This window comes from Neovison vison, chromosome 2 (genome assembly GCF_020171115.1).
Source record: "Neovison vison isolate M4711 chromosome 2, ASM_NN_V1, whole genome shotgun sequence".
In the NCBI taxonomy this organism is placed as follows: Eukaryota; Metazoa; Chordata; class Mammalia; order Carnivora; family Mustelidae; genus Neogale; species Neogale vison.
Window position 1 is genome coordinate 100,101,433 of NC_058092.1, and position 25,783 is coordinate 100,127,215.

Below are 25,783 nucleotides of genomic sequence, written 5' to 3' on the forward strand. Positions count from 1 at the left end.
CTCACACCAGTCAGAATGGCTAAAATCAACAAGTCAGGAAATGACAGATGCTGGCGAGGATGCGGAGAAAGGGGAACCCTCCTACACTGTTGGTGGGAATGCAAGCTGGTGCAACCACTCTGGAAAACAGCATGGAGGTTCCTCAAAATGTTGAAAATAGAGCTGCCCTATGACCCAGCAATTGCACTACTGGGAATTTACCCTAAAGATACAAACATAGTGATCCAAAGGGGCACGTGCACCCGAATGTTTATAGCAGCAATGTCCACAATAGCCAAACTATGGAAAGAACCTAGATGTCCATCAACAGATGAATGGATCAAGAAGATGTGGTATATATACACAATGGAATACTATGCAGCCATCAAAAGAAATGAAATCTTGCCATTTGCGACAACATGGATGGAACTAGAGCGTATCATGCTTAGCGAAATAAGTCAAGCGGAGAAAGACAACTATCATATGATCTCCCTGATATGAGGGAGTGGTGATGCAACATGGGGGCTTAAGTGGGTAGGAGAAGAATCCATGAAACAAGATGGGATAGGGAGGGAGACAAACCATAAGTGACAATCTCACGAAACAAACTGTGGGTTGCTTGGGGGAGGGGGGTTGGGAGAAGGGGGGAAGGTTATGGACATTGGGGAGGGTATGTGCTTTTGGGTAAATTGGAAGGGGAGATGAACCATGAGAGACTATGGACTCTGAAAAACAGTCTGAGGGGTTTGAAGTGGCGGGGGGGTGGGAGGTTGGGGTACCAGGTGGTGGGTATTATAGAGGGCACAGCTTGCATGGAGCACTGGGTGTGGTGAAAAAATAATGAATACTGTTTTTCTGAAAATAAATAAATTGGAAAAAAAAAAAAGAGTTGGAGCTTAACCCACTGAGCCCCCCACCCCCACCCTCGGTGCTTTCTATTTTAAGTGCAGAGTAGACACACACCGCTGCATACAATGCATAGCAGAGGAGGATGTCTACTGTGGGAAGATAGGATTTTTAAAATAGTTCAGAAAGCTGCATGGGTTTATATTTGTTTAGCTTACTGCTTGCAGACAAGGTAGGTGCTTCAGGCAAAACAGCTCAGTGTCACCTTGCATCCTTACATATGATGTCATGGCTTCGACACCGCTCATCATCCTTAGTACATGAGTGACAGCTCCACGCAGTGAGCTATAATGGGACGTAGCTGCTGCGGCCAGCTGTTTGCCAGGGAGGGAGGCCCCTCTAAGCAGTCCAGCTCCAGAGGTCCCTCTCCTCTGCTCCCATCCCTCTCCTCACTGCAGCGCCTTCTTAATAGCCCAGGGCATCCGGCCCATTTGGCTGTTTTGGCAAGATGGAGAGAAAGCTTTCTCCTCTCCTGTTTGATCTCATTGTTGTAGCAACAGCTCCTCCGACTTTTTCTAAGGAAAACAAAAGGGAAGCCAACAGAAACTTCCCTGTAATAAACACCCATCAGGTGAATTGCAAAAATGTGAAAACTGATGGACTTCCAAAGCCTGTAGTATAGTGTATAAAAATGTGTGGTTTCCAAAATGCATCTATAGAACCAGCAAAGCCTACTTTTGGTGGTTTATTTCTATTTGTTCTGTTGTTTCATTTTGTTTTTAATAATTCAGTTTCCTAGGCACAGGTGTTTGTTTTCTTCTCTTCCCTCTGCTTGAGAAAACCCCCACCTGAAGCTTCAGGGTGGCACTTTGGTCTGCTTACAACCCCCTACCCCAGCTCCTTTGTTCCCAGGCCAGTTCCTGCAACCTAGGAGCCCATCCCCAAGTGTTGCAGAAACAGCACGCAGAAATAAACTGATGGCTTCTCCGAAGGTCCTTCCTCAGCTGACACTCCTGGAGGATCCTGCCTCCGCTGGGCTCCCGGTTTTCTCTTTCCTGTCTGGGTGGGTCGAGAACCTGGTCAGGGGGTTGGAGAGCCAGTCATCTCTGGCCTGCAGGTGACCCACTGACCATCTGGTCACTTCTCAGCACATGCTCTCAACACCGTGCCCTGTTGACTTTCCCCTCGGGAGCTCTTTCCTAGAGTCTTTTGGACAATAACACAGCAGTCGCCTGCGGCCAGTGTTTATAAACTGCTGGATTGAATAAAGCGAGAATAGTCATTGTCTTCTGCTGAAGGCAGGTGTGCATGATGGAAGGACAGACGGTGTCTGCATTCTTCCAGAAGTAGCCACTCATCTGCTTTAGAGAGCGTCTAGGCCTCACTCAACCACTTCCAAGAATACATTTAGGTTGGGATGGAAAGGTCTGTGGGAACGCCAAGCTGATTGCTTAAGACAGAGGACATTATACTGAACCAGTGACTGGACCTTCTCCGGCAGATTCTCACGTGCGTTTCCTGTTGGCCTTCTTGTCTTTCACCCCAACTGCAGGTTCGTGTGCAGCTTGGTGTACTACGGCCTCACTCTGAGCGCAGGGGATCTCGGCGGAAATATTTATGCCAACCTGGCCCTGTCTGGCCTCATAGAGATTCCGTCTTACCCCATCTGCATCTACTTAATTAACCAGAAATGGTGAGTCGAATTGAGTATGGAGGGCCCCACGTAGGATTACACGCTCGTATCCATAAATACCTAAGTATCATTGTCTTGGTCGACAGGCAGTATCCGCTCAGCACTCCGGGGTGATTAGAATTGTTTTCAGACCAAATGCAGTTGGAATTCACTTTTTAGTGTGGTAGAGTTTGGGTTTCATATTTATGTAGGTTTTCAATCCAGTATTAAAAGGCACTACCACCGGGTTTTGTAGAGTCTGTGGGTAGTCTGCTTTTCCAAGAGAAAGGATTATTGGCTCTGTATAGAAGGAGCTCGGTCGACCCAGCCCCTACCATGTAGAGGTTCTTACACAAGCATAGAATTGGAGGACCTGAAAAGACTTTTCTTACCTCTTAAGACCCACTCGACTTCAATGAGGGGAGGAATTCACCCTGCTTTTGCTACTTATTCATGGGGTATCTTACAATACTTTTAAAAAGAATTCTCTTTTATAATAAGAGAACTCCATTTCCTCAGTTTCCCTATTAGGTCGCTTCTGTCACTGAGCCCTGACCAGGGCAACTGAAAATCCCATTCAGTGTGAAGCAGCTGGATTGTGTGTTTCCCATTCTCCAGAAATCATCATTTTCACCCAGACAGCATTCCCTTTGCACTACCCTTGGGGCTGTTGTCATGGGTGGTGGGCTCAGGGCATTATGAAGGGCGGGTGTAGACTCTGTTCAGCTTTTCTCTGGGGGCAGTCCCAGTCATCTGTGCTGCCCCCTCTGTTAAGGACTGAGCTTGCTGTCACCATGGTCCAAGAGCCGAGTCAGGCTGCATATTCAGAAATCTGTCCCCATCACCTCCACTGAGCCAGACGCCCCTCCTTGCCCACCTCTGAGGGCCCCTTACAAAGGGTTTAGAAGGGTGTTGTCCTGGGGAGCAGCCTCTCTGGCTTTGCATCCCCCATGCCTGCCTGGCGTAGCACCTGTCCACTGGAAGGTTCTCAGTACTGACGTTAAATGAGGCACAATGACCCAGAGACCCACGTGTCGTCCTGTCTCCCAGCCACTACCACTGAGTTCAGATCTAGTCTCAGCCACGTGTTACTTTGATGACTTTGACACATGATGGCTTCGACAGGTAAGCTTCTGTGTACTTATCCCTAAACTTGGGCTTCTAAAATTCCCTGGCAGAATTATTATACAGGTTATAAGTACTGTGGCAGTTCCTACAGGGGACCTGGCGAGTCACAGGCCCCTGGTGAAGGGAGTCTCGTTAATACCAGTGCTTTTCATCCAAGCCTCCAGCAATTCTTTGAAAATTAGTTCCCTTGATGAAGTGTGCAATACATGTCACTTAATTCTGACATACTCACAAGAAATTTTTTTTCCAGTGTGTATTTTTAAGAGAGAGAGCCTTGTTTTACAGTGTTTAAAATTTGCAACAACATGGATAGCACTAGAGGTTATTATGCTAAGGGAAGTAAGTCATTCAGAGAAAGACAGTTGTAGGATTTCACTCATATGTGGAATTTAAGACACGAAACAGATGAACGTAGCGGAAGGGAAGGAAAAATGAAACAAGATGAAATCAAAGACTCTTAATCATAGGAAACAAACTGAAGGTTGCTGGAGGGGGGCGGGTGGGAAGGGAGGAATGGGATAATCGGCAGATGGACATTCAAGAGGGCACTTGATGGAATGAGCACTGGGTGTTGTATGCAACTGACGAGTCACTGACCTCTGCCTCTGAAACTGTTAATACGCTACATGTTAATTAATTGACTTTAAATAAAATTTTAAAAATGAGCTGCCAGAGATCCAGGTCACGAGAAGAAGTGAGCTAAAGACTCAGTTCTCCATGGTTCACTTTCATTCTCTGGAAGATGGAGAGCACAGCGCATGCCTTACAGGTTTATTGTGAGGACTAAGGAAGATGGAGAGCATTCAGCATGTGAGCCCTCACAGAAATCGGTAGAATGGTTCAGTGTTCCCCCCCACCCCCTCCACTCGTCATTCGATCCTGCCATCCAGCCAGTGTTCCCGGTTTTGTGATGGCTCTGTATTTTATGTCCTGGTCAGTCACATCTGCCACCCATTCCTTAAGCAACGATAAGCATATATAATGAAAGCAGGGACATTTCAGGAAGAAGGTTTAGGAGACAAAGCAGATGAATTTATAAGATCCTCAAGAGAAATGTGTAACGTCTTTCTGTTGTTTAGGTTTGGTCGCAAGCGGACATTAGCAGCGTTTCTGTGCCTAGGAGGACTGGCTTGTCTTATTATAATGTTTCTTCCAGAAAAGAAAGGTATGCCTTCCAGATTTCTACAGAAGGGTTTTGAACAGCACTTTTATTACAATGAATCTCAATATAGTAGAGAGATTACCATATGCCATGCTTCATTTCTGTGATTGCATATTATTTAGCGATTGTGTGGGCTATAATAGGCCAGATTCTTCCCATTGCCTGAACTATTCTCTGGGTGAATAATGTGCTTAGAGGTGCACTATTAATTCTTTCAGGCGATTAAGCTACCATCTGGGGTGTCTGGGCTGCAGCACTGGTGATGCTAGAGTTGTTTATTTGATGATGGGGAGGACCATTTAGCTCTGCAGAGGGAGAAGCTCCGTCCAGGGCTACAGATTTGCACACTCCATTCTGGACAATCATAGATCAGAGGTCAGAGTCCCTGGTTCTCAGAGACAGCTTTGGCACCCTGGGCATATCCAGCTATACCCCTGGGACCCCCCGATCATAACAGCAGCCACAGTAAGGGTGCTGTTCTCTGTTGGTGACAATAGACATGTTCCCAGTCTTTTTTAAACTGTGAACAAAACATCTTTAGGAAACTTTGGTATTTTTATATATTTGTAGCTTTGCTGTGCATTCTTATCTAACTTGACTTCTGTCCCTCTGTAGAAATTATGTTAGAGAAGGATGGTTCTCAGCCTTTTTTTTTTTTAATTTTATTTATTTATTTGACAGAGAGATCACAAGCAGGCAGAGAGGCAGGCAGAGAGGCAGGCAGAGAGAAAGGGGGAAGCAGGCCCCCTGCTGAGCAGAGAGCCTGATGTGGGCCTTGATCCCAGGACCCTGAGATCATGACCTGAGCCGAAGGCAGAGGCTTAACCCACTGAGTCACTGAGCCTTTTTTTTCCCCCTTTTTTTGCACTAGCACACCTGACACATACTAGCTGTCTTGTCAAAACCTGAGTCGGCCAGTGATTTCCAACAGTGTGGAGTGGGTCATAATGAATACGTTGCTGCTGGGGCCCTGTGGGGGGGGTGCTTAGGGATCTTAAGAAGTCTCCATCCCGGAGCTTTTACTTCAGGTGGGAATCACGGTGAGGTGTTTTCATGGAAGGTTTGACAGCTGCTCGGAACATAGCTGGAGAATTTACATCCTGACCATCATATCACATAGGAAACTCTCCTTTGTCATTGCTTCTCACCAAAGACCCCAAGGCTATGTGTTCTGGTTCTGTAGCTCCCGGTACACTATGCTGCTGGTCGCCTCCTCAAGTTCTATGTCTTGATCCCAGAGGGAGGTTTGTTCACTACCATGGATGTGACCTGTATGATGCGTGGTGTTCATGGAATCACACAAACTAGAGGATATACGTTTGCCCATTTGTGACTCTCTAAAGAAATTGTTACATCTGCTAATGCCAGAAAAGGGAGAGTCCTCCGCCCTTGCCGTGGTGTGGGCTTATAGAAGCAAGGGCCTGGTTCTCTTTGTCTGACAGACCACCGTGGGCTTCAAATCATCATAGCTTTATTTTTAAAATACATCTATTTATTTATTTGGTACAGGGAGTGTGTGTGTGTATGTGTGTGTGTGAGAGAGAGAGAGAGAGAAAGCACGAGTAGGGGGCAGAGGGAGAAGGAGAAGCAGAGAGCCCAACACGGGGCTCGAACCCACGACCCTGGGATCATGACCTGAGCCAAAGGCAGATGCTCAACTCAGGCATCCCAAGATCATCATAGCTTTAGATTCAGATTTTGTTTTTCACAGACAACCTGGGAATCCGTTGTTTTTATCTGGCATAGGCCAGTTCTAGTTGTCGCCTTGTAGACAAAACTTTCTCCTTGTTGCCATAAGCACCCCTGGAACCTGTCACCCCCTGCAAGCAGGGCCAGTTCATGTCTCTCCCCCTCCCACATAGCTATGCACTGTGGGGAACCAGCCCACCGCCCAACACTCTGCATATGGTGCTTTCTGCAAAAGCCCACAGAGGATGCAGGTGTGTGGTCTCAGCCAGTCCTGGCCTCACTCTGCTCACGTGTGGTTGGTTGGGTTGTTGTTTTTTTTTTTTTTTAAGATTTTATTTATTTATTTATTTGACAGACAGAGACCACAAGTAGGCAGAGAAGCAGGCAGAGAGAGAGAGAGAGAGAGGAGGAAGCAGGCTCCCTGTTGAGCAGAAAGCCCGATGTGGGGCTCAATCCAGGACCCTGAGATCATGACCTGAGCCGAAGGCAGAGGCTTTAACCCACTGAGCCACCCAGGTGTCCCTACGTGTGGTTGGTTTTAAGAGAGAAGCTCGAGTGAGCCCTTTGTTGATGGTGCCCCCCAGGTGGACGTGGAGTGAGGAGTACTCCAGGGGGATGTACCTCTGTTATACTTAGAAAAGTGGATGTCAAGTCTATTTTTAAAGATTTCCAGGAAAAGAAATCTCACTATATCCTTATAAAATTGTTTCTATTTTTAATAGCCATGAGAACAGGCTTCTTCCGCTACAACCGAGCTTCGTCACTAGAGACAGAGAGATGAGCATCACCATCCCCCCCTTTTTTTTTGCATAATCCTTCCTATATTTTCTGAGAGTCAGCTATTCCTGAATCTTCTCTTCTTTGAGCTGAAAATTTTGTTCCTTAAACTTTCTTTGAAGCTTTCATAGTTACTCCTTAAAGCGTGTCAGTGGATCTCTTTTAAATCTCGGTGTGTTCAAAGTTCTGAGCCTTAAGCTACTTCTTACAAAAGTTCTGATAAATATATATTAAGAAAGAGACCTAATAGTTTGAAAAATTCTATTAGCACCATCTTCTCAGTGCTTTTTGTACCTGTTTTCCCTCACTTTTCCCCACTAAACACATCTTCACTCTCTTTCTGCCAACATAGGTGTCCCGGTCCCTGCCAGCTTTTTTTTTTTTGGTACCTGTGTTTGATTGTGGTTCTCTGTGTCTGAGGCGCAGACAGACATACAGGTACACCTCTAGAAGAAACCACAAGTCAGCTAGCAAACACATTGTTTGGCATTCCTCAGGCTGTGGTTTATAATTATTAGGCAAATTGTCTTGCCCGGTGCATATTTGCACATTGGTTGGCCTCCAAGTGAATGTTCTCCCTGCGAGTAGTATTACCAGGTGGCCACTAATATTTTTGTACAGATTTCTCATCATTCATTTTGATTTCTATCCTTGCTTAAAGGATCCTGATTAAACCTCCAATACTATCATTTCTGAAGAGTTGACTATATTCTGGGTTCTCTTCATATACAGAAGATACTACATATTATCCGCATTTGATGAGAAAACTAAAGTTCACATAGGTCAAGCAACTTGTCTATGTTGGCACAGCAAGGAGGCAGCACACTTAGGATTCAGATTTCAGGTCTATCTGACTTTACAATCTGTGCTGTTTGGGGAATGTTTTTTTGCCCTCTTAGAGTTTTATAGCCAAAGTATTCACTGCACATGGTGAGGCTGTTGTCTTAGAAAATTAATGCTGCCTAATTAGAGCCACTTCTTAACTCTTCAGTGGAGAGGTCTGTTGGGAATTGGCCAGGGTTCAAGGACTTGGGTTGTCAGAGTGATGCTGGGCTTTCGTTGGTAAGGAGGTTCGTGGCAGCGGCAATCCTGCCAGAGACTGACTATGGGGGAGTCACAGCACACGACCAGACCAGCAAGTTTCACAGTGGAAAGAGTGTCCTCAGACTCTATGCCGAGCACCTTTATATCTCATTTCTTTTATCAACCTTGGTCTGCCCATTCTTTAGTCACTTGACTTCTCTGGTGCTCCTGTAGGAAGGACCCTATTCATAAACAAGACCTAGTCCCTGGACTCAAAGAGCTTACAATCTGGTGAAGAAAATGAATGATTAGAGAAAAACAACAACAACAATAGAAGTCAGGAGATACCATATGAGAATTGACCACAAAATGCTGTGGGGACTTTAACTTCAGACTACAATCATAATGGAGACCAGCTATCCTCCTGCCTTAAACAAGTAAAAAACCAGAGAAAATACTGATTTTCATACACTGGACAATAGGCTGCCCAGGACAGACAGTGATCCCCAAATGGAAGGAAACCACGTGCTCCCTGTGACCTCACTTAGCATCTCAGAATCACGGTGCAAGGACGGGGAGCCCAGCAAATCCTGGTGCTTTCCTAAATTCAGAAGACAGTAATATTAAAACTTGGAGAGGCCAAGATTTCTAGAATTTGCTAGAAAATATACTGGAGAGGAGTAAGATACGCAGAGGAAGAACTCCAGAGATCTGCAGAAGGGGCCTCCGAGTCTTCTGGCTGCTTACTGATCTGTGCATGCGTTTGAGGAAGCTACTGAGGCTACTGAGGCCAGAGAGAGAGGACAGCCAGGAAGCAGCATTCAGGACAAATCATGGAACCCAAGGCCATGCCTACATTGCATTCTTTTCAGCCAGGTGTGCTGCTCTGGGTAGAGACCTCCTGGGTCAAAGAAGCCCCACACCAAAGGCTGTTCTCTGCTTCTCAAAGTACTTTAAAAAGCTCAGAAGGATAAAGTGATCCCAAGTAACTTAACTGCATCCCAGACTAAGGAGCGACAGTATTTAAAGGAATATGATAAAATCCAGCACCTAGCAATGTAACATCCACAGTGTATGGCATCCTGCCAGTATTACCAGGCAAGAAAATACCACTTATGATCAGGAGACATGGCAATAGAAACAAAACCAGAAATGACCCAGACAATAGAAGGAGGAGATAAGAATTTTAATAAAACGGCTATTATCAATATAGTCCATGTTTAAGAAGATAGAGGAAAGCATGATCATCATGAACAGAGTAACAGAGGCTATAAAAGACACATGTGTGATATCTAGAGATGAAGCATATGTTGCATGAAAAACAATGCAGTGGATGAGATTAGTTACAGAAGATCAGTGAAAGCCATAACAAAAGGAAGTAGGCAAGGGGCACCTGGGTGTCTCAGAAGAAGCCCCTGCCTTCAGCTCAGCTCATGATCTTCCAGTCCTGGGATCTGGAGCCCCACATCCGGCTCCCAGCCCAGCGGAGAGTCAACTCTCTCTCTGCCTCTGCCTCTCCCTTTGCTTGTACTCTCTCTCTCTCTCTCTCAAATGAATAAATAAAGTCTTTAAGAAAGGAAAGAACGTATTCAAAATGAAGCAGAAAAAAAGAATTGAGTGAAAAGTTAGCAAAGCATCAATGAGTTGTAGGACAACACTAAGCCTAATGTATTTGTAATTGGAATCAAAGAAGGAGGAAGTAAAGAAAAAATTATTTGCAGGAAAGATGGTCAGATCCTTTGATGAAAGCTAGAAACACCTAACAAGAAAGTCTGTTCATCGAGAGGATGTAATGTACTGATTGTGTAGCATCTAGTGACGGATTCAAAATACAGGAAAATTGGATAGAACTGAAAAAGTAAATAGACAAATCCAACTTAGAGTTGGATATTTCAGGATCCCTCAACGATTCATAGAAAAATCAGACAGCAAGTAACTACAGATACGGAGACTTGAACATAACCTAACTGCCATTTTTCAGACGCTCTCCCCGGACACAGCAGAACATGCATTCCCTCTGGGGCACACATGAAATACTCACCAAGAATGACCACGTTTGGGCCATAAGACAAGTTGCAATAAATTAAAGAGGATTGAAATCTTCCAAAAATAGTTGTTTTATGAGAGTGGAATTAAGCTAGAAATCAGTAACTGAAAAATATCAGGGAAAACCTCAGATATTTGGATTTTAAAAACCGCTCTTCTAAAAACCCATGGGTCAAAGAAGAAAGGAAATTAGAAAGTATACACATATTTTTAAAAGATTTTATTTATGTATTTGACAGAGAGAGAGCACAAGCAGGGGGAGTAGCAGATGGAGAGGAAGAAACGTCTGTTTCTTGCTGAACAGGAAGCCCCATGGGGGTTTCAGTCCCAGGCCCATGGGATCATGAGCTGAGGGCAGATGCTTAACAGACTGAGCCACCCAGTGCCCTGGAAACATTTTTTTTTAATAGTTTTTGGTGGGGGTTTTTTTGTTGTTTTTTTGGGGGGGGGTTGTTTGTTTGTTTTAGATTTTACTTATTTATTTGAGAGAGAGAGAGCATGAGAGAGGGGAGGGTCAGAGGGAGAAGCAGACTCCCCACCAAGCTAGGAGTCCGATGCAGGACTCGATCCCAGGACTCCAGGATCATGACCTGAGCCAAATGCAGTTGCCTAACCAACTGAGCCACCCAGGTTGCCCCGCTCCTGGAAACGTTTTTAATTAAACAGTTATTAAAGCATAACCTACCTATCTCAGTTTGTGGGATGCAATAAAATAGTGCTTAGAGAAAATTTAATTAGAAATATATCAGAATAAAGGTGTTTTCAAATGAATGATCAAACTTCTTTCCTAAGAAAATAGAAGACAAACTTTAAAAAAAAAAAAAAAAAGGCAAATTAAGCATAAAGCCAGACAAGGAAGCAAATAATAAGAGCAAAAAATCAGTGAAATAAAAACGGGAAAATACTAGGGAAAAACCAATGAAACCAAAATCTGGTTGTTGAGATCAATAAAATCAATAAACCTCTGGCCAAACTAATATAAGAAAAAGAGAGAAGACACACATTGCCAATATCAGGAATGAAAGAGGGGAACCTATAGAACCTGTCGGCATTTGTAAGGGAACACTGAACATTTTTATGCTAGTAAATTCACCTTAGGCAAAATGGGTCAATTCCTTGAAAGACACAAGCTGCCAAAGTATACTAAAAAATCCAGATAAGCTGAATAGACCTCTCTATTCAAGAAACTGAATCTGCGGGGACAAACATTCCTACAAGAGAATTCCTGGCCCAGCTGGCTTCGCTGGTGAATTCTCTGAAACACTTAAGGAAAAGGTAACAGCCATTCTGTATGCTCTTTCAGAAAATACAAGAGGAAGGAATACTCCCTCAGCCTCATTTGTGAGGCCAGCAATTACCCTGATACGAAAACCAAACAAAGAATTTACAAGAAAACCACAGACCCATATAGAGGCAAATCCTGAACTAAATATTAGCAAATTGAATCCAGCAGTGCACAGCACGGGCGATACATCATGACCAAGCAAGAGATATGCTCCCAATGCAGGGCTGATTTGACATTCAAAAGCTAAGCAGTGTTATTCGCCATTTTAAAAAGGCAGAAGAAAAAAAAAAGATCATTTCAAAACAAGTCAAAAAAGCACTTATGAGAATTGAACATCCGTTCATTACAGAAACCAGCAGCAACTAGTAGTAAGTTGATAAAGGGTATCAACGGGGAACCTACAGCTAACATCATTTCATGGTTAAAAAGCAAATACTTGCTCTCGAAGATCAGGACAAAGGCAAGGATGTCCATTGTTATCACTTCTGTGGAACAGTGTACTGGAATTACTAGTGAATACAATAAGGTAATACAAAGAAATTAAAGGGATCCAAATTGGAAAGGAAGAAGTAAAACTGTCCTTATTCACAAGACTACTTGAGAGTGTCCATAGAAAATCTAGAGAATATACCAAAAAAAATCTAAAATTAATAAATGAGTTTCACAGAGTCATGTGACACAATTTTAGTTCTATATATTAGCAACAATTTAAAATTGAAAAAATATTTTTAATAAAAATGTGATATATTTAGATAAATTTTACAAAATAATGTTTTAGACCTGTGCAAAGCTATAAAATGCAAAACTGATGAGAGAAAATCAAAGAAGAAACTAAATAAATGAATTGGTGGTATTAATAATAAAATAAATGAAGAGATTACCATTCAGGGTTGGAAGATCTTCTTTAAGTCATCAGTTCACCCCAGATCAGTCTATCTTCAGCACAATCAAACCCAATAAAATTTCCAACAGACCTTTTTTTTGCGGACAGATATTGACAACTTAATACCAAAATTTTTATAGAGATGTAAAGCACCTAGAATATCCAAAAATAACTTTTATCAAGAAAAATAAAGTTGAAGGACTTAACTTATCCTACCTGATTTTAGAACTTACTACAAAGTTACATTAATCAGGATAGTATGATATTGTCAGGTAGGAATGGACGTATAAATAATAGGATAGAATTTAGTATGAAATAAACCCACGCATGTGGTCAGTTGATTTTTATTTTATTTTTTGAGGGGGGCTGGAATTTTGATCACCTTTTAAAAATGTTTTATCCAATTATAACATACATAGAGAAAAATGCACACAGTCAACTGATTTTTAGCAAAAAGACAAATCAGCTCAATGAGGAAAAGATAATCTTTCCAGCAGCTGGTGCTGGAATAATTGGCTGTCTGTGTGCAAGCAGTCTAACTTCAACTTGCCTGTCACTTCATACGCAGTTATTAACTCCTTGGGAGACTCCGATGTAAAGCCTAAAACTACAGAAGTTCCATAAGAGAATGTAGGAGAAAAATCTTAGTGACTTTGGTTTAGGCAAAGAGTTCTTATATAGGACACACAAAGCACAAAGCAAAAAAAAAAAATTCATTACTTGGACTTCAAAATGAAAAATTTTTGCTTTTTGAAAGACATAACTAAAGAAAAGCAAGGTGCAGACTGAGAAAAGTAATTGCAAAACATATACCTGATAAAGAACTTGTACCCAGAATACAGAATGGACTCTTGCAGCTTAATAATGAGAAACAAACAAATAAACAAACCATGGACAGAAGATTTGAACAGACACTTCTCCAGAGGGATAAGAAAATGGTCAATAAGCATGGGAAAAGATGTTCAATTATTTAACATTAGGGAAATGAAAATCAAAACCACAATGGTCACAATGATGTCCTTATAGCTTCTTCATTGGAATAAACTTACAACCTCTTGAATTCAGTGCTTTGAAGGATACAAGATACAAGTGTTCTGAGAATTATCTTTTTTCCCCTCAAAGATAATTGAGTTTAGTTTCCTTTTTTTTTTTTTTTTTTTTTTAAATGTACCACTCCGCACCTATTAGAATGGCTAAAATTAGGGTGCCTGTTTGGCTCAGTCAGTTAAGCATCTGCTTTTGGTGCAGGTCATGATCCCAGGGTCCTGGGATTCAGTCCCATGTCGGAGCTCCCGGCTCAGCGGGAAGTGTGCTTCTCCCTCTGTCCTTTCTCCCTGCTCCTGGCTCTCTTTCTTTCTCTCAAATAAATAAAGTCTTAAAAAAAAAATCTAAAAGACCAACCATACCATCACTGGCAATGATAAGGAAGAATTGGAACTCTTATATCCCACTGATAGAAGTGTAAACTGGAACAGACCCTTTGAAAAACATTAGCAGCTTATTTAAAAAGGAGACATACATATGCCATATAACTCACCTTTACCCAAGGGAGGCAGGAACACAGATGGACACAAAGACTTTGATGCAAATGTTCATAGTAGCTTTATTAATAATGGCCCCAAACTGGAAGGAACCCAAATACCCATCAGCTGAGGAATGGATAAACAAATTGTGACCTATTCCTACAATGAAATATTGCTGAACAACAACAAAAGGATTGAACTGTGACCTACTGATTACACACAACAACATGGATAAATTTCAGAACCATTCATGCTAACGAAAAGAAGCCAGACACAAAAGTCTACAAACTGAATGATATCATTCATGTGAAATTTTAAAAATGGTGAAACTATGGTGACAGAACTTTATGCATATATGGTATTTTTCTTTAAAAGTGGGGAGGGGAGCAAATGAATTCTAGGTTCTTTTGCCCACCTGTGTGTATATCATAACAGAGGGCATACTGCTGTCTTGAAGATTTTTAACATATGCATGAGCAATCAAAAATATTTCATAATCATCCAATGAATGAAGTAGATGATTAAGTTGAATTTTTACTATTTGGGATCAATGAAATGTGACTATAACATGCTGAGAATTTTTGTTCTGGCAACCTCAGATAGACTCTGAGAAAACTTCTAGTTAGCTAGTTCCAAAAATGATGTCCTTATAGCTTCTTCATTGGAATAAACTTACAACCTCTTGAATTCAGTGCTTTGAAGGATATAAGATACAAGTGTTCTGAGAATTACCTTTTTTCCCCTCAAAGATAATTGAGTTTAGTTTCCTTTTTTTTTTTTTTTTTAAGATTGATTTATTTGACAGAGAACACCAGTAGGCAGAGCAGCTGGCAGAGGGAGAGGAGCACAAGTTGATAGGGAGAGGGCACACAGAGGGGGAGGGAGAGGGAGAAGCAGGCTCCCCACTGAGCAGAGAGCCTTAAACGGGGCTTGATCCCAGGGGATCATTACCTGACCTGAAGGCAGACGCTCAGCCGCCTGAGCCACCCAGGTACCCCTAGTTTTCCTTTTTTTAAACACTTTGTACTTTTGCTGGTAATAGCCAGTAATAATCTGATTTTATATTCAGATAAAGAACCAAAGTCAGATGTCCAAGGAACCAGCCCAGGGGCTGCCAAGCACTTCTGAACATTGATTCAGGATGACCAACTGCCCAACAGCTGCCTCAGAAAGAATAAGAAATAATTTTCTAATAAACAGAGCTACCAAAATTGACACGGGCTACCTGGGGATAAGGTGAATTCCCCGAGGTTCGGGTGGTGACTGGACTCCAGTGTCAGGAACACAGGAGAGAAGTTAAGTTATGAGCGTCTCCTGAGAGGCCGATGGGAGAGCTCTGTGGGGACGGAGCTGGAGCCTCGCTCCCCAGATGGCTTCCAGACGGAAGTGTCCTGAGCTTCACGGGAAAGGCTTCTTGCAGCTTTGGTGTCTGTGGGCATTTGGCTAAAAGCCTTCCGTGGTGTGCCATTTGAATTCAATTTTCAGGACAGCAATCTCCTACCCTGTTGTTAAAGATGTTACCGAGCGTCGCTCTACAGTTCTGAAAGATGCCATCCCGTACGGGTTGAAAACGGTCCCAGAGTTCATCTGCAGTAAAGCAAATGTGCAGATTCCTGTTTGCGTCAAGGCTACCGAATACCTTTTCACAACACACTAAGTTTTCTGGAAAATAACTGAAGAATTGCCCTTATTATTGGTTTAATGGAGGAGATTATTAGATCTCTAGCATAGACATGGATCTTGTGGTAAACGCCAAAAGGCAGCATTCTTTTTCCAGAAGCACTCGTGGCTTCATATAATATATTCAGTACTTAAAAGAGCTAGCATCTTCTTCCAAATTGCCTGGCAGAAGAGGAGAAAGCCCCAGATGGTCGGGTTTGGCAGTGCCTGGGCCGCTGTGCTCAGGGCACCATCTTTAAAGTAGATGAAGATTTATTTCATAGTCAGGCGAGGAAGGGGAAGCATATTTTAGGATGGAGTATTTAAATGCCTCCCTCCTTAGAAGTTGAGAGAGCATGAACACAGATTCTTTGCACTAAATTAATCCCTATTGTAGTCCTTCTACTAATTTGTTCAGCAAATATTTAGCAAGCACCGCAGAGTATTGTCCTATGGGAACTGTGCGAGAGGCACAGACGCGAGCGGGATACCAGCCTTAGTCTGAGGTAACTCGATGCAGACAAGATAGAAAAGGAAGGCCCTCCAGGAGTGTGTCTGAAGCATGCCAGTTGAATGGGTCAGGGACTAGGGACAGTGGAGGTCAAAGGAAGGCAGGAATATTGCTTTTGAGTTATTTAAGGAAGGAGTGGTTTCTGTGGGCCATGCAGCCCCAAGGAAGGGGACAAGTGTATCCTGTTTGGCAGAAATGTCAAGGAGAATGAGAGGCAATTACTTTGGTGATTAGGACCTTGCTGTTGACCTTCAAGGGTAGGACTTTGAGGAGAGCGTGTTATCGGAAGCCAGACTGTAGTGAGCTACAGGGCAGTTATTTGGGGAAATGGAGAATTGGTCACTCATTGAAGATGTCTGCTAGTCAAGGGGGTAAGTACAACACAGTCAATGAGATTTTATTCCTCAGAAGGATAAATTGTTATTTTGAGAGCAGAGTCTGCAGGGTTATTGAAGGGAGAGGTTAAATATGTTTGAAAGGGAATGATTGCATTGCAAGATCCTGGGGAGAAAAATGTTAATAAAGGAAAGAACCACAGCATAATTGATAGTATTTTTGATAAAGAAATGAACTGCCATAATCTGTAGTTTTGCATTTTATATAAAGAGATAACATTAAGAAATATCTGTAACATTAAGAAATTATCTATTCAGAAACTGAAATATCATTAGTGATTAGTAATTCAAGTAAGAAGTTGGGCAGGAAGAAAAATTAAAAGTAGTTCCATATTTAGAGTCTTGTTCTTTAAAGAACATTAATGATTTATACCCTCTGGTAGTCATTTAATGGGGTTATTCCTTATCTTCCAATGGAACACCAAGAAATGCACACTGAAGAGAGTGGTTTTCCTGGACCTCCCCTCTGCCTCTTACATCCGTCAGACTTATTCCCTGCACGCACCAGAGCTTGTCATGCTAACCACCATTTCACGTCACTGGTTGGTGAGCCAGGTTGGGAAGGAGAGGCAAGTAGTCTCCGTGCTCGGTGAGATTTACTATCCGCCATGAAGCTTGCTTTACCACAGGATAGTTTTCCAAGAGCTCTGTCACTGAGGAGGAAGCAAGTTTAATCCCCACCATGACCTCCACTGTGGAAGATTTCAGGGGGTTGGGCAAGACACTGGGAGAATATTTGCAGGCATGTGTTGTGTGTGCTCACTCAACCTGAATGGTAACCTGTCATACTACCTCCTCACTGTTCGACATCAGTACTCGCGTCTCTGGCTCCTTCAGAAGTCAGTGTGTCACTCGAAGGCATTTTTTTTCCTGAAGGACCTCACGGTATTTTACCCTTGTCCTCCTCAGACACAGGTGTGTTTGCAGTGGTGAATAGCCATTCCTTGTCTCTGCTCGGGAAGCTGACGATCAGCGCGGCCTTTAACGTGGTGTACATCTACACCTCTGAGCTGTACCCCACGGTCATCAGGTGCGCCTCACACACCCTGCATGTTTTGCGGTAGACGCTTGCCACAGCGGAGGTATGGTTCTCGTTCCACCGAGACCATAGTTAGGGTGGGCCAGCAACAGTTCAGCAGGCTGGCCTAAGCCCAGAAACTGCCTGTGTGGACCGCACTCGGCCCACTTGGCTGAGGAAAATGTAGCTATATTTTGAGCTAAATTGCCTCATGTAAATTGTGAGAGAAGTCCTCTACACTAAACACGTCCCATCACCCAAAGACTGCTTGGATGCCATCTTGATTTCGGCAGACTGGATTTATTCAGTCACCCATCCTGTGTCAGGCACCTGTCAGGCAAGGGGACTTGGTCCCTGTTGTCACAGAACCTACATCTTCACCCAAAATATACACATTGTTAAAAAGGTAATTCCACTTAGAAGTGAAGATGAGGTTTCCATACTAGTTGATAAATGTGGTTTTAATGAGTAGGACACGCTCCTATCAAAGGGAACATATTCTGTCTGAAGTTTCCCCTCATAAAATAAGTCTGAAAACCAAATGTGGAGGGCAGGGATGTGATCAGTCTTCTTAGAACTGCCTTTGTGGGCCAGGCAGGGCTTTCCTAGCTCAGTACTTCCCCAGGCTTTTCAGAGATCATTCCAAATGTTTCCCTCATCCTTGCAAACTTAATAATTCTTTCCACCTATTAATTTTAAATCCCCCCCCCAGTTTTTCCCAGGCTGTCTGTGATGGGCCAGTCATTTCCTAATTATTCCTCCGACCTGTTTTCTTTGGCTGCCAGCTGTGATGCAAGGATGACCATTTTGTCCAAACTGGGACACTTCTGAGAGCAATTAGGCTGGGGCGAAAGGGTGATGTCTGGCCACCCCACCTGTAACCACTCCCATTCCCGCTCCCTCCCATCACTTGCATGGCTGTACTCCTCACAAAGGTAACGTTCCTGGTTTCCTGAGAATAGGTGCTCAATTCCTACTCATAGGCCTGACCCTTGAATCGTCAATTAGTTGAATTTAAATAAATGGGCAGACTTCTCAGATCCTAAAACCCTGGCTCTCCACGGGTATATCAATTCATAGGAAACCTCACCCACAAAAACCCATTAAGAACATTGGACAAGAAATATTCACATGGTCATTTCTGCACCGTCCTCTGTGATAACTGCACTGTCCAGTGTGGTAGTTACTAGGCTCGTGTGGCTATTTAAATTTAAACTAATTAAAATGAAGTAAATGAAAAACCCGGTTCCTTGTTCTCACTAGCCTCATTTCCAGTGCTCTCAGCAGCAGGTGTCTAGCAGCTTTCATATTGGACAGTGTGGTTACAGAACATTTCCAGCACCTCAGAATGTTCCAGAATAGTTTCACTGCTCTAAAGGAGACCGTGCTTCTGCCACCTTGGGATTTATTATTATTGGCCCATTACAGGGTCTTTACATTCCCCCCCGCCCCAGAACTTACTGATTTTCCACTTTTTTTTATGCCTTTCAGGAACGTTGGGCTTGGAACTTGTTCTATGTTCTCCCGAGTTGGTGGGATTATTGCTCCCTTCATCCCCTCACTGGTTGGTTTGTACCTCCTGGTTTTGTTTTTCTGGATTCTCTGCTTTGGAAATGCTTGTACCTTTGCTTACAACGTGGTAACAAACAGTTGCCCCTGAAGATCAGCCTGCCCCGAGTGGGAAGCTTGTCTCTTTTAGATTATGGACTATGGATTTAGATTTAGCTCAGGACACAGGGGCTCTGACCCAGGATGCTCTCACCCTTGAGACTCTGAGTGTCTGCTTATCTGCATTCATTGGAGAGTTAGCTAATACCAGCATGCCCCTTCCTGTCTCCATTCATAAGTCAGTCAGTGAATATTTGTGAAGCTTCTGCAGTGTGCTGGGCTCTGTGCCGAGCACTTCAACATCTGTCGCAAGCTTCACAAGAACCATGTGAGGCAGGGATAGTTATTATCCTCTATTAAAGAGGAGAAATTCAGCAGAAACGGGCTACATAACTTGCCCAAAGTCATACCATTTAGACAAGAAAATTAGAAGAGAAACATGCCTAGTCATGGGTCTATTAAGAGCTTTTTAGCATTTTCTAAATTTCACAGTCTAGAGAAAGAGGGTAGACTTAACAGCTGCCCTGAATATCCTTCCGGTCTTGAAATGTTCTGGTTCTGTGATGGATTAATCCACAGAGCCCCTGCGCATGTCTCTGCTGTGGCCCTCCCAGCCGGTACTCAACAAAGGGTGACTGGATGTGCTTTGTAGACAGCTGTTCTCCCCACCTCCTAACCATGCCAGCAGGCCAGGTCCAGGGAACCAGGGGGTTCCTGCAGGACCAGCCAAGAGAGTCCTTGGCTTCACGCATCATGGCAGTCAAGTGAGCTGGCCAGAGGTGAAACAGTTCATTGAAGATCCAGAGAGACCAGATACAGACGGAGTGACTGGGGGAGTCTCGTCTTTGTCCAGGGGCCTGGGAGTGGTCTGGTGTACGTGCCCTCTCAGGCATCGAGGCATCCAGGAACCGGTTAGAACCAAGACAAGGGCACCGGTGTTATTCCTTAGAGCCAAGGGGTCTTGGCATGGAGATGTGTAGAATGTCTCCAGTGGTCTGGAATGGGCATACAATAGCTTCACCTGGTTGTTCTCCCCTGGTCCTTCCTGAGATGCTATCTGCTCTAGAGAAATCATTAAGTCTTGGCCCCTGCAAAAAGGACCCTGTGATTTGCATTATAAGCCCGTGTGAAGTCAAGTGGGGGTGCAGGTCTGAGCACCCGGAGAAGCAGGAAAAACAGCAAAGGGAAAACTAGCTTTTTCTCTCACAGCATCTCTTTGGTTTCCTGGTCTCCCTAGTATAGGAAGGTGTCTCTGAAATCCCACCGTGACCTTTTCGTTCTCTTTCTTTCTTCCTTTCAATCTTTCTGGTCTTTCTGTCTTTGACTTGCAGGACACTTCCTTTTCATGAGTATCTCTTTCCATGTCTCCTGCTTGATTTCACACGGTCAGACCCTTCCTCTAATATATATTTGTTCCATTCTGTCAAGTGTGTGGGACATTAGGGGTTTATCTCTAAAGATCTCTGGACTCTGTCTGGCTCTCCTAGAACAGTAGACTACCTAGCCCTGGGTCTCTGTTCCTGCTCAGTTGAGAAGAGGTGAGAGCGTTGTGTCCCCCATGACTCAGCAGCACACCCACAGCGTTGGACCTGTGTGTGCACGTGGGATCCAGAAGTGAGATTCTGCCCAGTTACCTCCATCCCCTACCCTGCCTTGTCCATCATCTCTCTACTTCTGGAAAATCAGGCAGAGGATATCCTAACTAGGAGTGGTCCTATCCACAGAATTTGGAATCCCAAATAAGATAAAGCTAAACAACTCCTCATAAGAACTCAAGAATGTTAATGAGCTCAGAAAGGACCCCAGAGCAACACGCCAGTGGCTGGAGAGCAGCACACAGTTTTCTGTGCTGTTACCTTTGAACCTGTTTGTGTTTCTAGAAACTCTGTACATTTTCCTTAGAAGGCTGTTGGATCTCTGAAGCAAAGCTGTTATCTCCCTGTCCGGTTCGGGGAGTTTCCAAACCGCACGGATGTGCCAGGGTTCTTTAGGGTTTTCTTTTTCTTTTCAGGGCATTCGTACCTTTAACCCTTGTCCTCCCAGGTGTGTTGCTGACGTGGGAGAGCGGGGTCCTTGTCTCACGGAGCTGAAGAATGAATCTTGTGGACAGAGGAGAGAGGAAAGGGATAGATTTTTTATTAACCAGGGATACAGGAGAAAAAAAAAGCTCTCAGGAGGGAGAGGGGCCCCAACAGGGTTGCTGCCCCTGAGGGCTTTTAGGGTAGGTCTTTTATTGACCGCTAACCAGGGAACTTAAATCTTTTTAATTTCTCTACTGATAGCACCTTTGTGTAAGGACCAGTGATAACATCTTTAACAGCTTACTTTTTTTTTTTTTTTTTAAAGGGTCTGGTTATTCTCTGTTAGATCCCAGGTGACTGCCATAAAAAAGAACCCCCTCCAGGGTGACACCTAGGGCAAGGCAATCTGGTGTTTTCCCTTATCTCTGGTTTCCTCACACCTCCACATTTTGGGGATTGCTATGAACCTGATCACAGAGCCCCCTCCCTATCTCTCCCGCTGAGCCCCTCCTGTCCCTTACTCAGTGCTTACTTAGTGAATCAGCGAGCTTGGTGGGTGGGGGGATGGTTTGGCTGTTACGAGTGTGGAGAACTTTCAGGTTCATGGTGATCACGTCTTTGGGGTACCTCCCAAGCAAAGCGTATGTGGAGATCCCTGTGTTCTAAGGGAGTTGCCTGTAGTGAAAGCACTACCCACCCCCCACTTCCATTCTGAGCCGCGTACCTCTGAGGCCTTTCTGTGTGCCCACCCCCACGGCTCGGTGCCCAAGCAACCACTCCATGATTTTCCAGGGTAACTCTCCATGGGGGAAGAAGTGGCTTCTAGTGTATTCTAGTGGGAAGGCATGACCTGGATAGTAAGCATGGCCATGCCCCGGGCACAGACTGCTGATGTCACATGCTGGGAACTGGATACCGAGTTTTCATGTTTTTGTTCTACTCTCTGCCCCCACAGAGATATGTGCAATGGTCTTTACCCTTCATTATCTTTGGAGCCACCGGCCTGACTTCGGGCCTCCTGAGTTTATTACTGCCAGAAACCCTTAACAGCCCATTGCTGGAGACATTTTCTGACCTTCAGGTGTATTCATATCGGAGACTGGGGGAGGAAGCGTTGTCCTTACAGACCTTGGATCCCCCACAGGTAGGGTGTGGTTTTCTTAATCATTCACAAGTATCACTTGGGAGGATGATGGTTTGGGGGCGGGGGCGGGAGGAGAGAATGTTCTGGTTACATTTAGTAGAACCAAGCAAAGCTGTTGGAAAACAAAGGTGTGGGATTAATAGCAGCTGGTTTTTTAGAGAAATGAAGGTGGCCGGTGAGTCATTCACTTTCGTAGAACACTTTAGGGTAAAATCTTAGGGGAGAAGAAGTCATAAAGATTCATTTGTCGGTTGAGTGCTAGTTAATCATTTTCATTTTAGAAATGTCATGGGGTCATGTGACCATTCTGGTTCTCCTTTCCCGTTTCAGTCTGAGGACAAGGACGACACGGTAGGCAGTGAGAGTGAGGAAGAGGAAGAGTTCTTCGATGCGAACGAAGAAACCCAGATGATTAAGTGAAGTGGCCCCGGATCCCGCGTCACAAGCAGACGATCTCCTCGCCTCTAGCTAAGGCAGGCTTTCCCGGGAAGCGTCGAGAGCCGTGGAAGTACACACTTGCACACACATGGAAGATCCTCAGCGCGGCTCGTTTTTTTCAGGCGCAAAGGAAGATGGAGAAGAGATTTCATGAGTGAGGACATCACTGTACTGAGCGAGTAGTTGTTCATTAGTCGGAGGTTCAGGTTCATTTCTGAACCATGACTTCTGGCCAGAGAGCTCCAATCTACATGCCAGAGTGGAAAGCTACTTTGTTTCTGGAAGTCTGATCATGTTGCTTATCCTTGATCATGCCTAAAGGCAGACGTGTAAAATTCCTTCTGCCCTCTTAGTGGGATAAGATAAACAAACCATCCTTAAGATTTCATCCTAATACCATATTTGACATCTACCCCTTATCATTTGTGCCTCACCAGGAATCTCTCGAGGCCGACTGGTGTTCACATTCCAGTTTCATGCCAGAGGAAAAGCACTAAGAGGACATTGTGTGTGGCCCAAGGCCTCCAGCTTTCCCCTAACTGATGAGAGGTGGGTCCACCCCTTGCTTCCCGGGCTCAGGGTTGGCTTGAGTTCCCTGTGTCTTGAGCCCCACAGACCATCCCCTGAAAAAGCCAACTGTACTGAAGCAATTTTTCTCAGAGCCAGAGGTATGGCTGCAGCTCCCAGTCCACTCACTCCCTTGGACAGGCAGCTTGTGTCACTTCCTCAGTTCTGACTTGGGCACAACTCCAGAAACCGGTCCATCTCAGATTCCAGTACCAGCAATCACTTCAGAACTGTGCTCACAGGGATGAAGCTTCGTGAAGGTGGAGGGCAGCCGCAGAGTGACAGACATGTCAAGCCCTTGAAAAGGGGCAGCTTTTATAAGGAAGAAAAGAAAATGACCTGTCACGGGTTTTCGTTCTGTTTTCCACATTGTGCAATGAGGCACTTAGGCGACCGTTAAGAATTTGAACACTTCTAATCCCAGGTCAGTCCCTGCCTCTGTAGTCAGAGTGGGAAGCAAGTAATTTCATAGGAAGAGTGGTTTTTTTCATGAAGTACTGCCAACTTTCAATTAAGTCCGTCACACATAGTTTTCTAAAATCATATGCTGAAAGGACCTGTTTCCCTAGAAACTTGAATGCTATCTCAAGTAGGAGTGTTAACCTGGAGTCAACAAGTTTGTGCAATAGGCCTTTAGGCCACTTTCCCAACCAGGAACTTTACTGTGTCTTCAGAATTTCCCATTTTACTAACTCCCAGAGAAAGAAGTTGCACTGGAGGTAAAGAGAAGACGTCATGGGGCCTGCTTCTGGAAGTCTCGGAGGCATCCCCCCGCAGCTGGCTCTGACACTTCCCCAGCTGCTTCCACATTAACCTCTTGGTTTACACTCTGAGTCTGTACCTTGGTATTGGTTAAAGTATTTTTATGTCCTTTATGCCTTTGATGCTATTTTGAGCTCTTCATACATAGGGGCCATCTCTGCTGCTGTTTGTTTCTCTCTGCTGTGTCCAGAAGAATATGGGCCTAGGCACAGTAAGGACCTAATAAATATTGCTGTTTCTGACCACGAAAACTGTGGATGTGAATGATACTTGCAATATCATTTTTATAAATCCCAGGCAAATATGACTCCCACCCCCAAACTGTGGAATCCTGCTTGTCTATCTCTGGCAGATGGAGACCCTGCCCACCACCAGGAGAGGAAGAGAACTCACAAGGACACTTAGAAGATCTTCTTAGTGGCTGGGCGTTAAAAATAAAACAATGAAATAACATGTGTGTGCTCTTTGGTCAATTAGAGCGTTCTTTGCATTATGAGGATAATACGTCCCATTAGAGAAAATTTGGAAACTGGAAGTTTAAAAAAGCCATAGGCCCAACACCCAGAGGCAACCAGTGTTATGGCTTTGTTCTAACTGAAGACCAATTGGGAAACCATCTCTCTGCTGGCACCGGGATTACCTCTGCTTCCGGCTAAATAAGCGAGGATTCCATTAGTTCTATCCCTGGGTCTCCTGCTTTCCCAGCTGTGCACTGGAAAAAGGGAGGGCGGATACACATGTCGCTTCAAAAGGCCAGGCAGGCTGTCAGCTGCTTGAGTCAGCTGTCACTAGTAAGGTCACTGGTTCTTTCTAGATGGTATTTTGGTGAAGTTTAATAATCATAATTATTAAATTTTTCATTCTACCACCTTTTATAAAAAGAGGTTTTTTTCCTTTTGATATTAACTGTTAAAGAACAGTGATTGTAGAGAATGTGTACCTGTGTATATTTGCTCTGATTAAATGATTGAAAAGCTTTTAACTTACAGGGAACATGATTTGTGCAGATGATTTGTAAAAAGCATCTTTTTAAATTTTTCTTATTGTAGTCCAAATTAAATTTCTTTTCTGCTCAAAAGCAGCAAGAAAAATGTAAGATGCATAGGAAACCCCCAGTTTCTAGGGTCAAAAGTCTTAGAACAGCTTATTCAGAATCTTGGTACTGATATGTTAAAAGAAACAGGGTTGTAGCTTCTTGATCTGGAGAGTTAAAACCAGTGCCCATTGAAAATATAGTATTTGTCATCTGGCTGCTTTCAAGGTTAGTATAGACATTCTTTAGTATTTATAAATGAGCAAGTAAAATACAACAAATAAGAAGCAAATGAAAGTTTCTGAAGCACTGTTTAAGAGAATATAATCTGGGCAGGTATTTTTGTGGAGGTCAAATTGATAAAAGAAACCATTAGTACCTTTAGTATCTAATATCTAGATTTATATTCTTAACAAAAACATTGAAATAATTGTCACTAACATACCAGAATTATTTTTTAAAAAGATTTTATGTATTTATTTAAGAGAGAGAGCACACACAGAGTTGGTGGGGGGAGGGCAAGGCAGAAGGAGGGACAGAGGGAGAAGGAGATGCAGATTTCCATGCTGAGCGTGTACTCCAACTTGGGGCTCAATCCCCTGAGATCATGACCT

General features: G+C 43.8%; 1 protein-coding gene across 1 annotated transcript in view; it reads left to right on the forward strand.

Annotated features, from left to right (window-relative positions):
• Positions 1-23,887, forward strand: part of SLC22A15 (solute carrier family 22 member 15) — an 86,097-nt gene extending 62,210 nt beyond the window's left edge. The window contains exons 7-12 of the mRNA XM_044238984.1: positions 2,378-2,518; positions 4,705-4,790; positions 17,488-17,608; positions 19,088-19,160; positions 22,181-22,369; positions 22,700-23,887. Of these exons, the coding sequence (XP_044094919.1) occupies positions 2,378-2,518; positions 4,705-4,790; positions 17,488-17,608; positions 19,088-19,160; positions 22,181-22,369; positions 22,700-22,789 (700 nt within the window). The 3' untranslated portion in view covers positions 22,790-23,887. The remainder of the gene's footprint in view (positions 1-2,377; positions 2,519-4,704; positions 4,791-17,487; positions 17,609-19,087; positions 19,161-22,180; positions 22,370-22,699) is intronic.
• Positions 23,888-25,783: the final 1,896 nt, after the last annotated feature.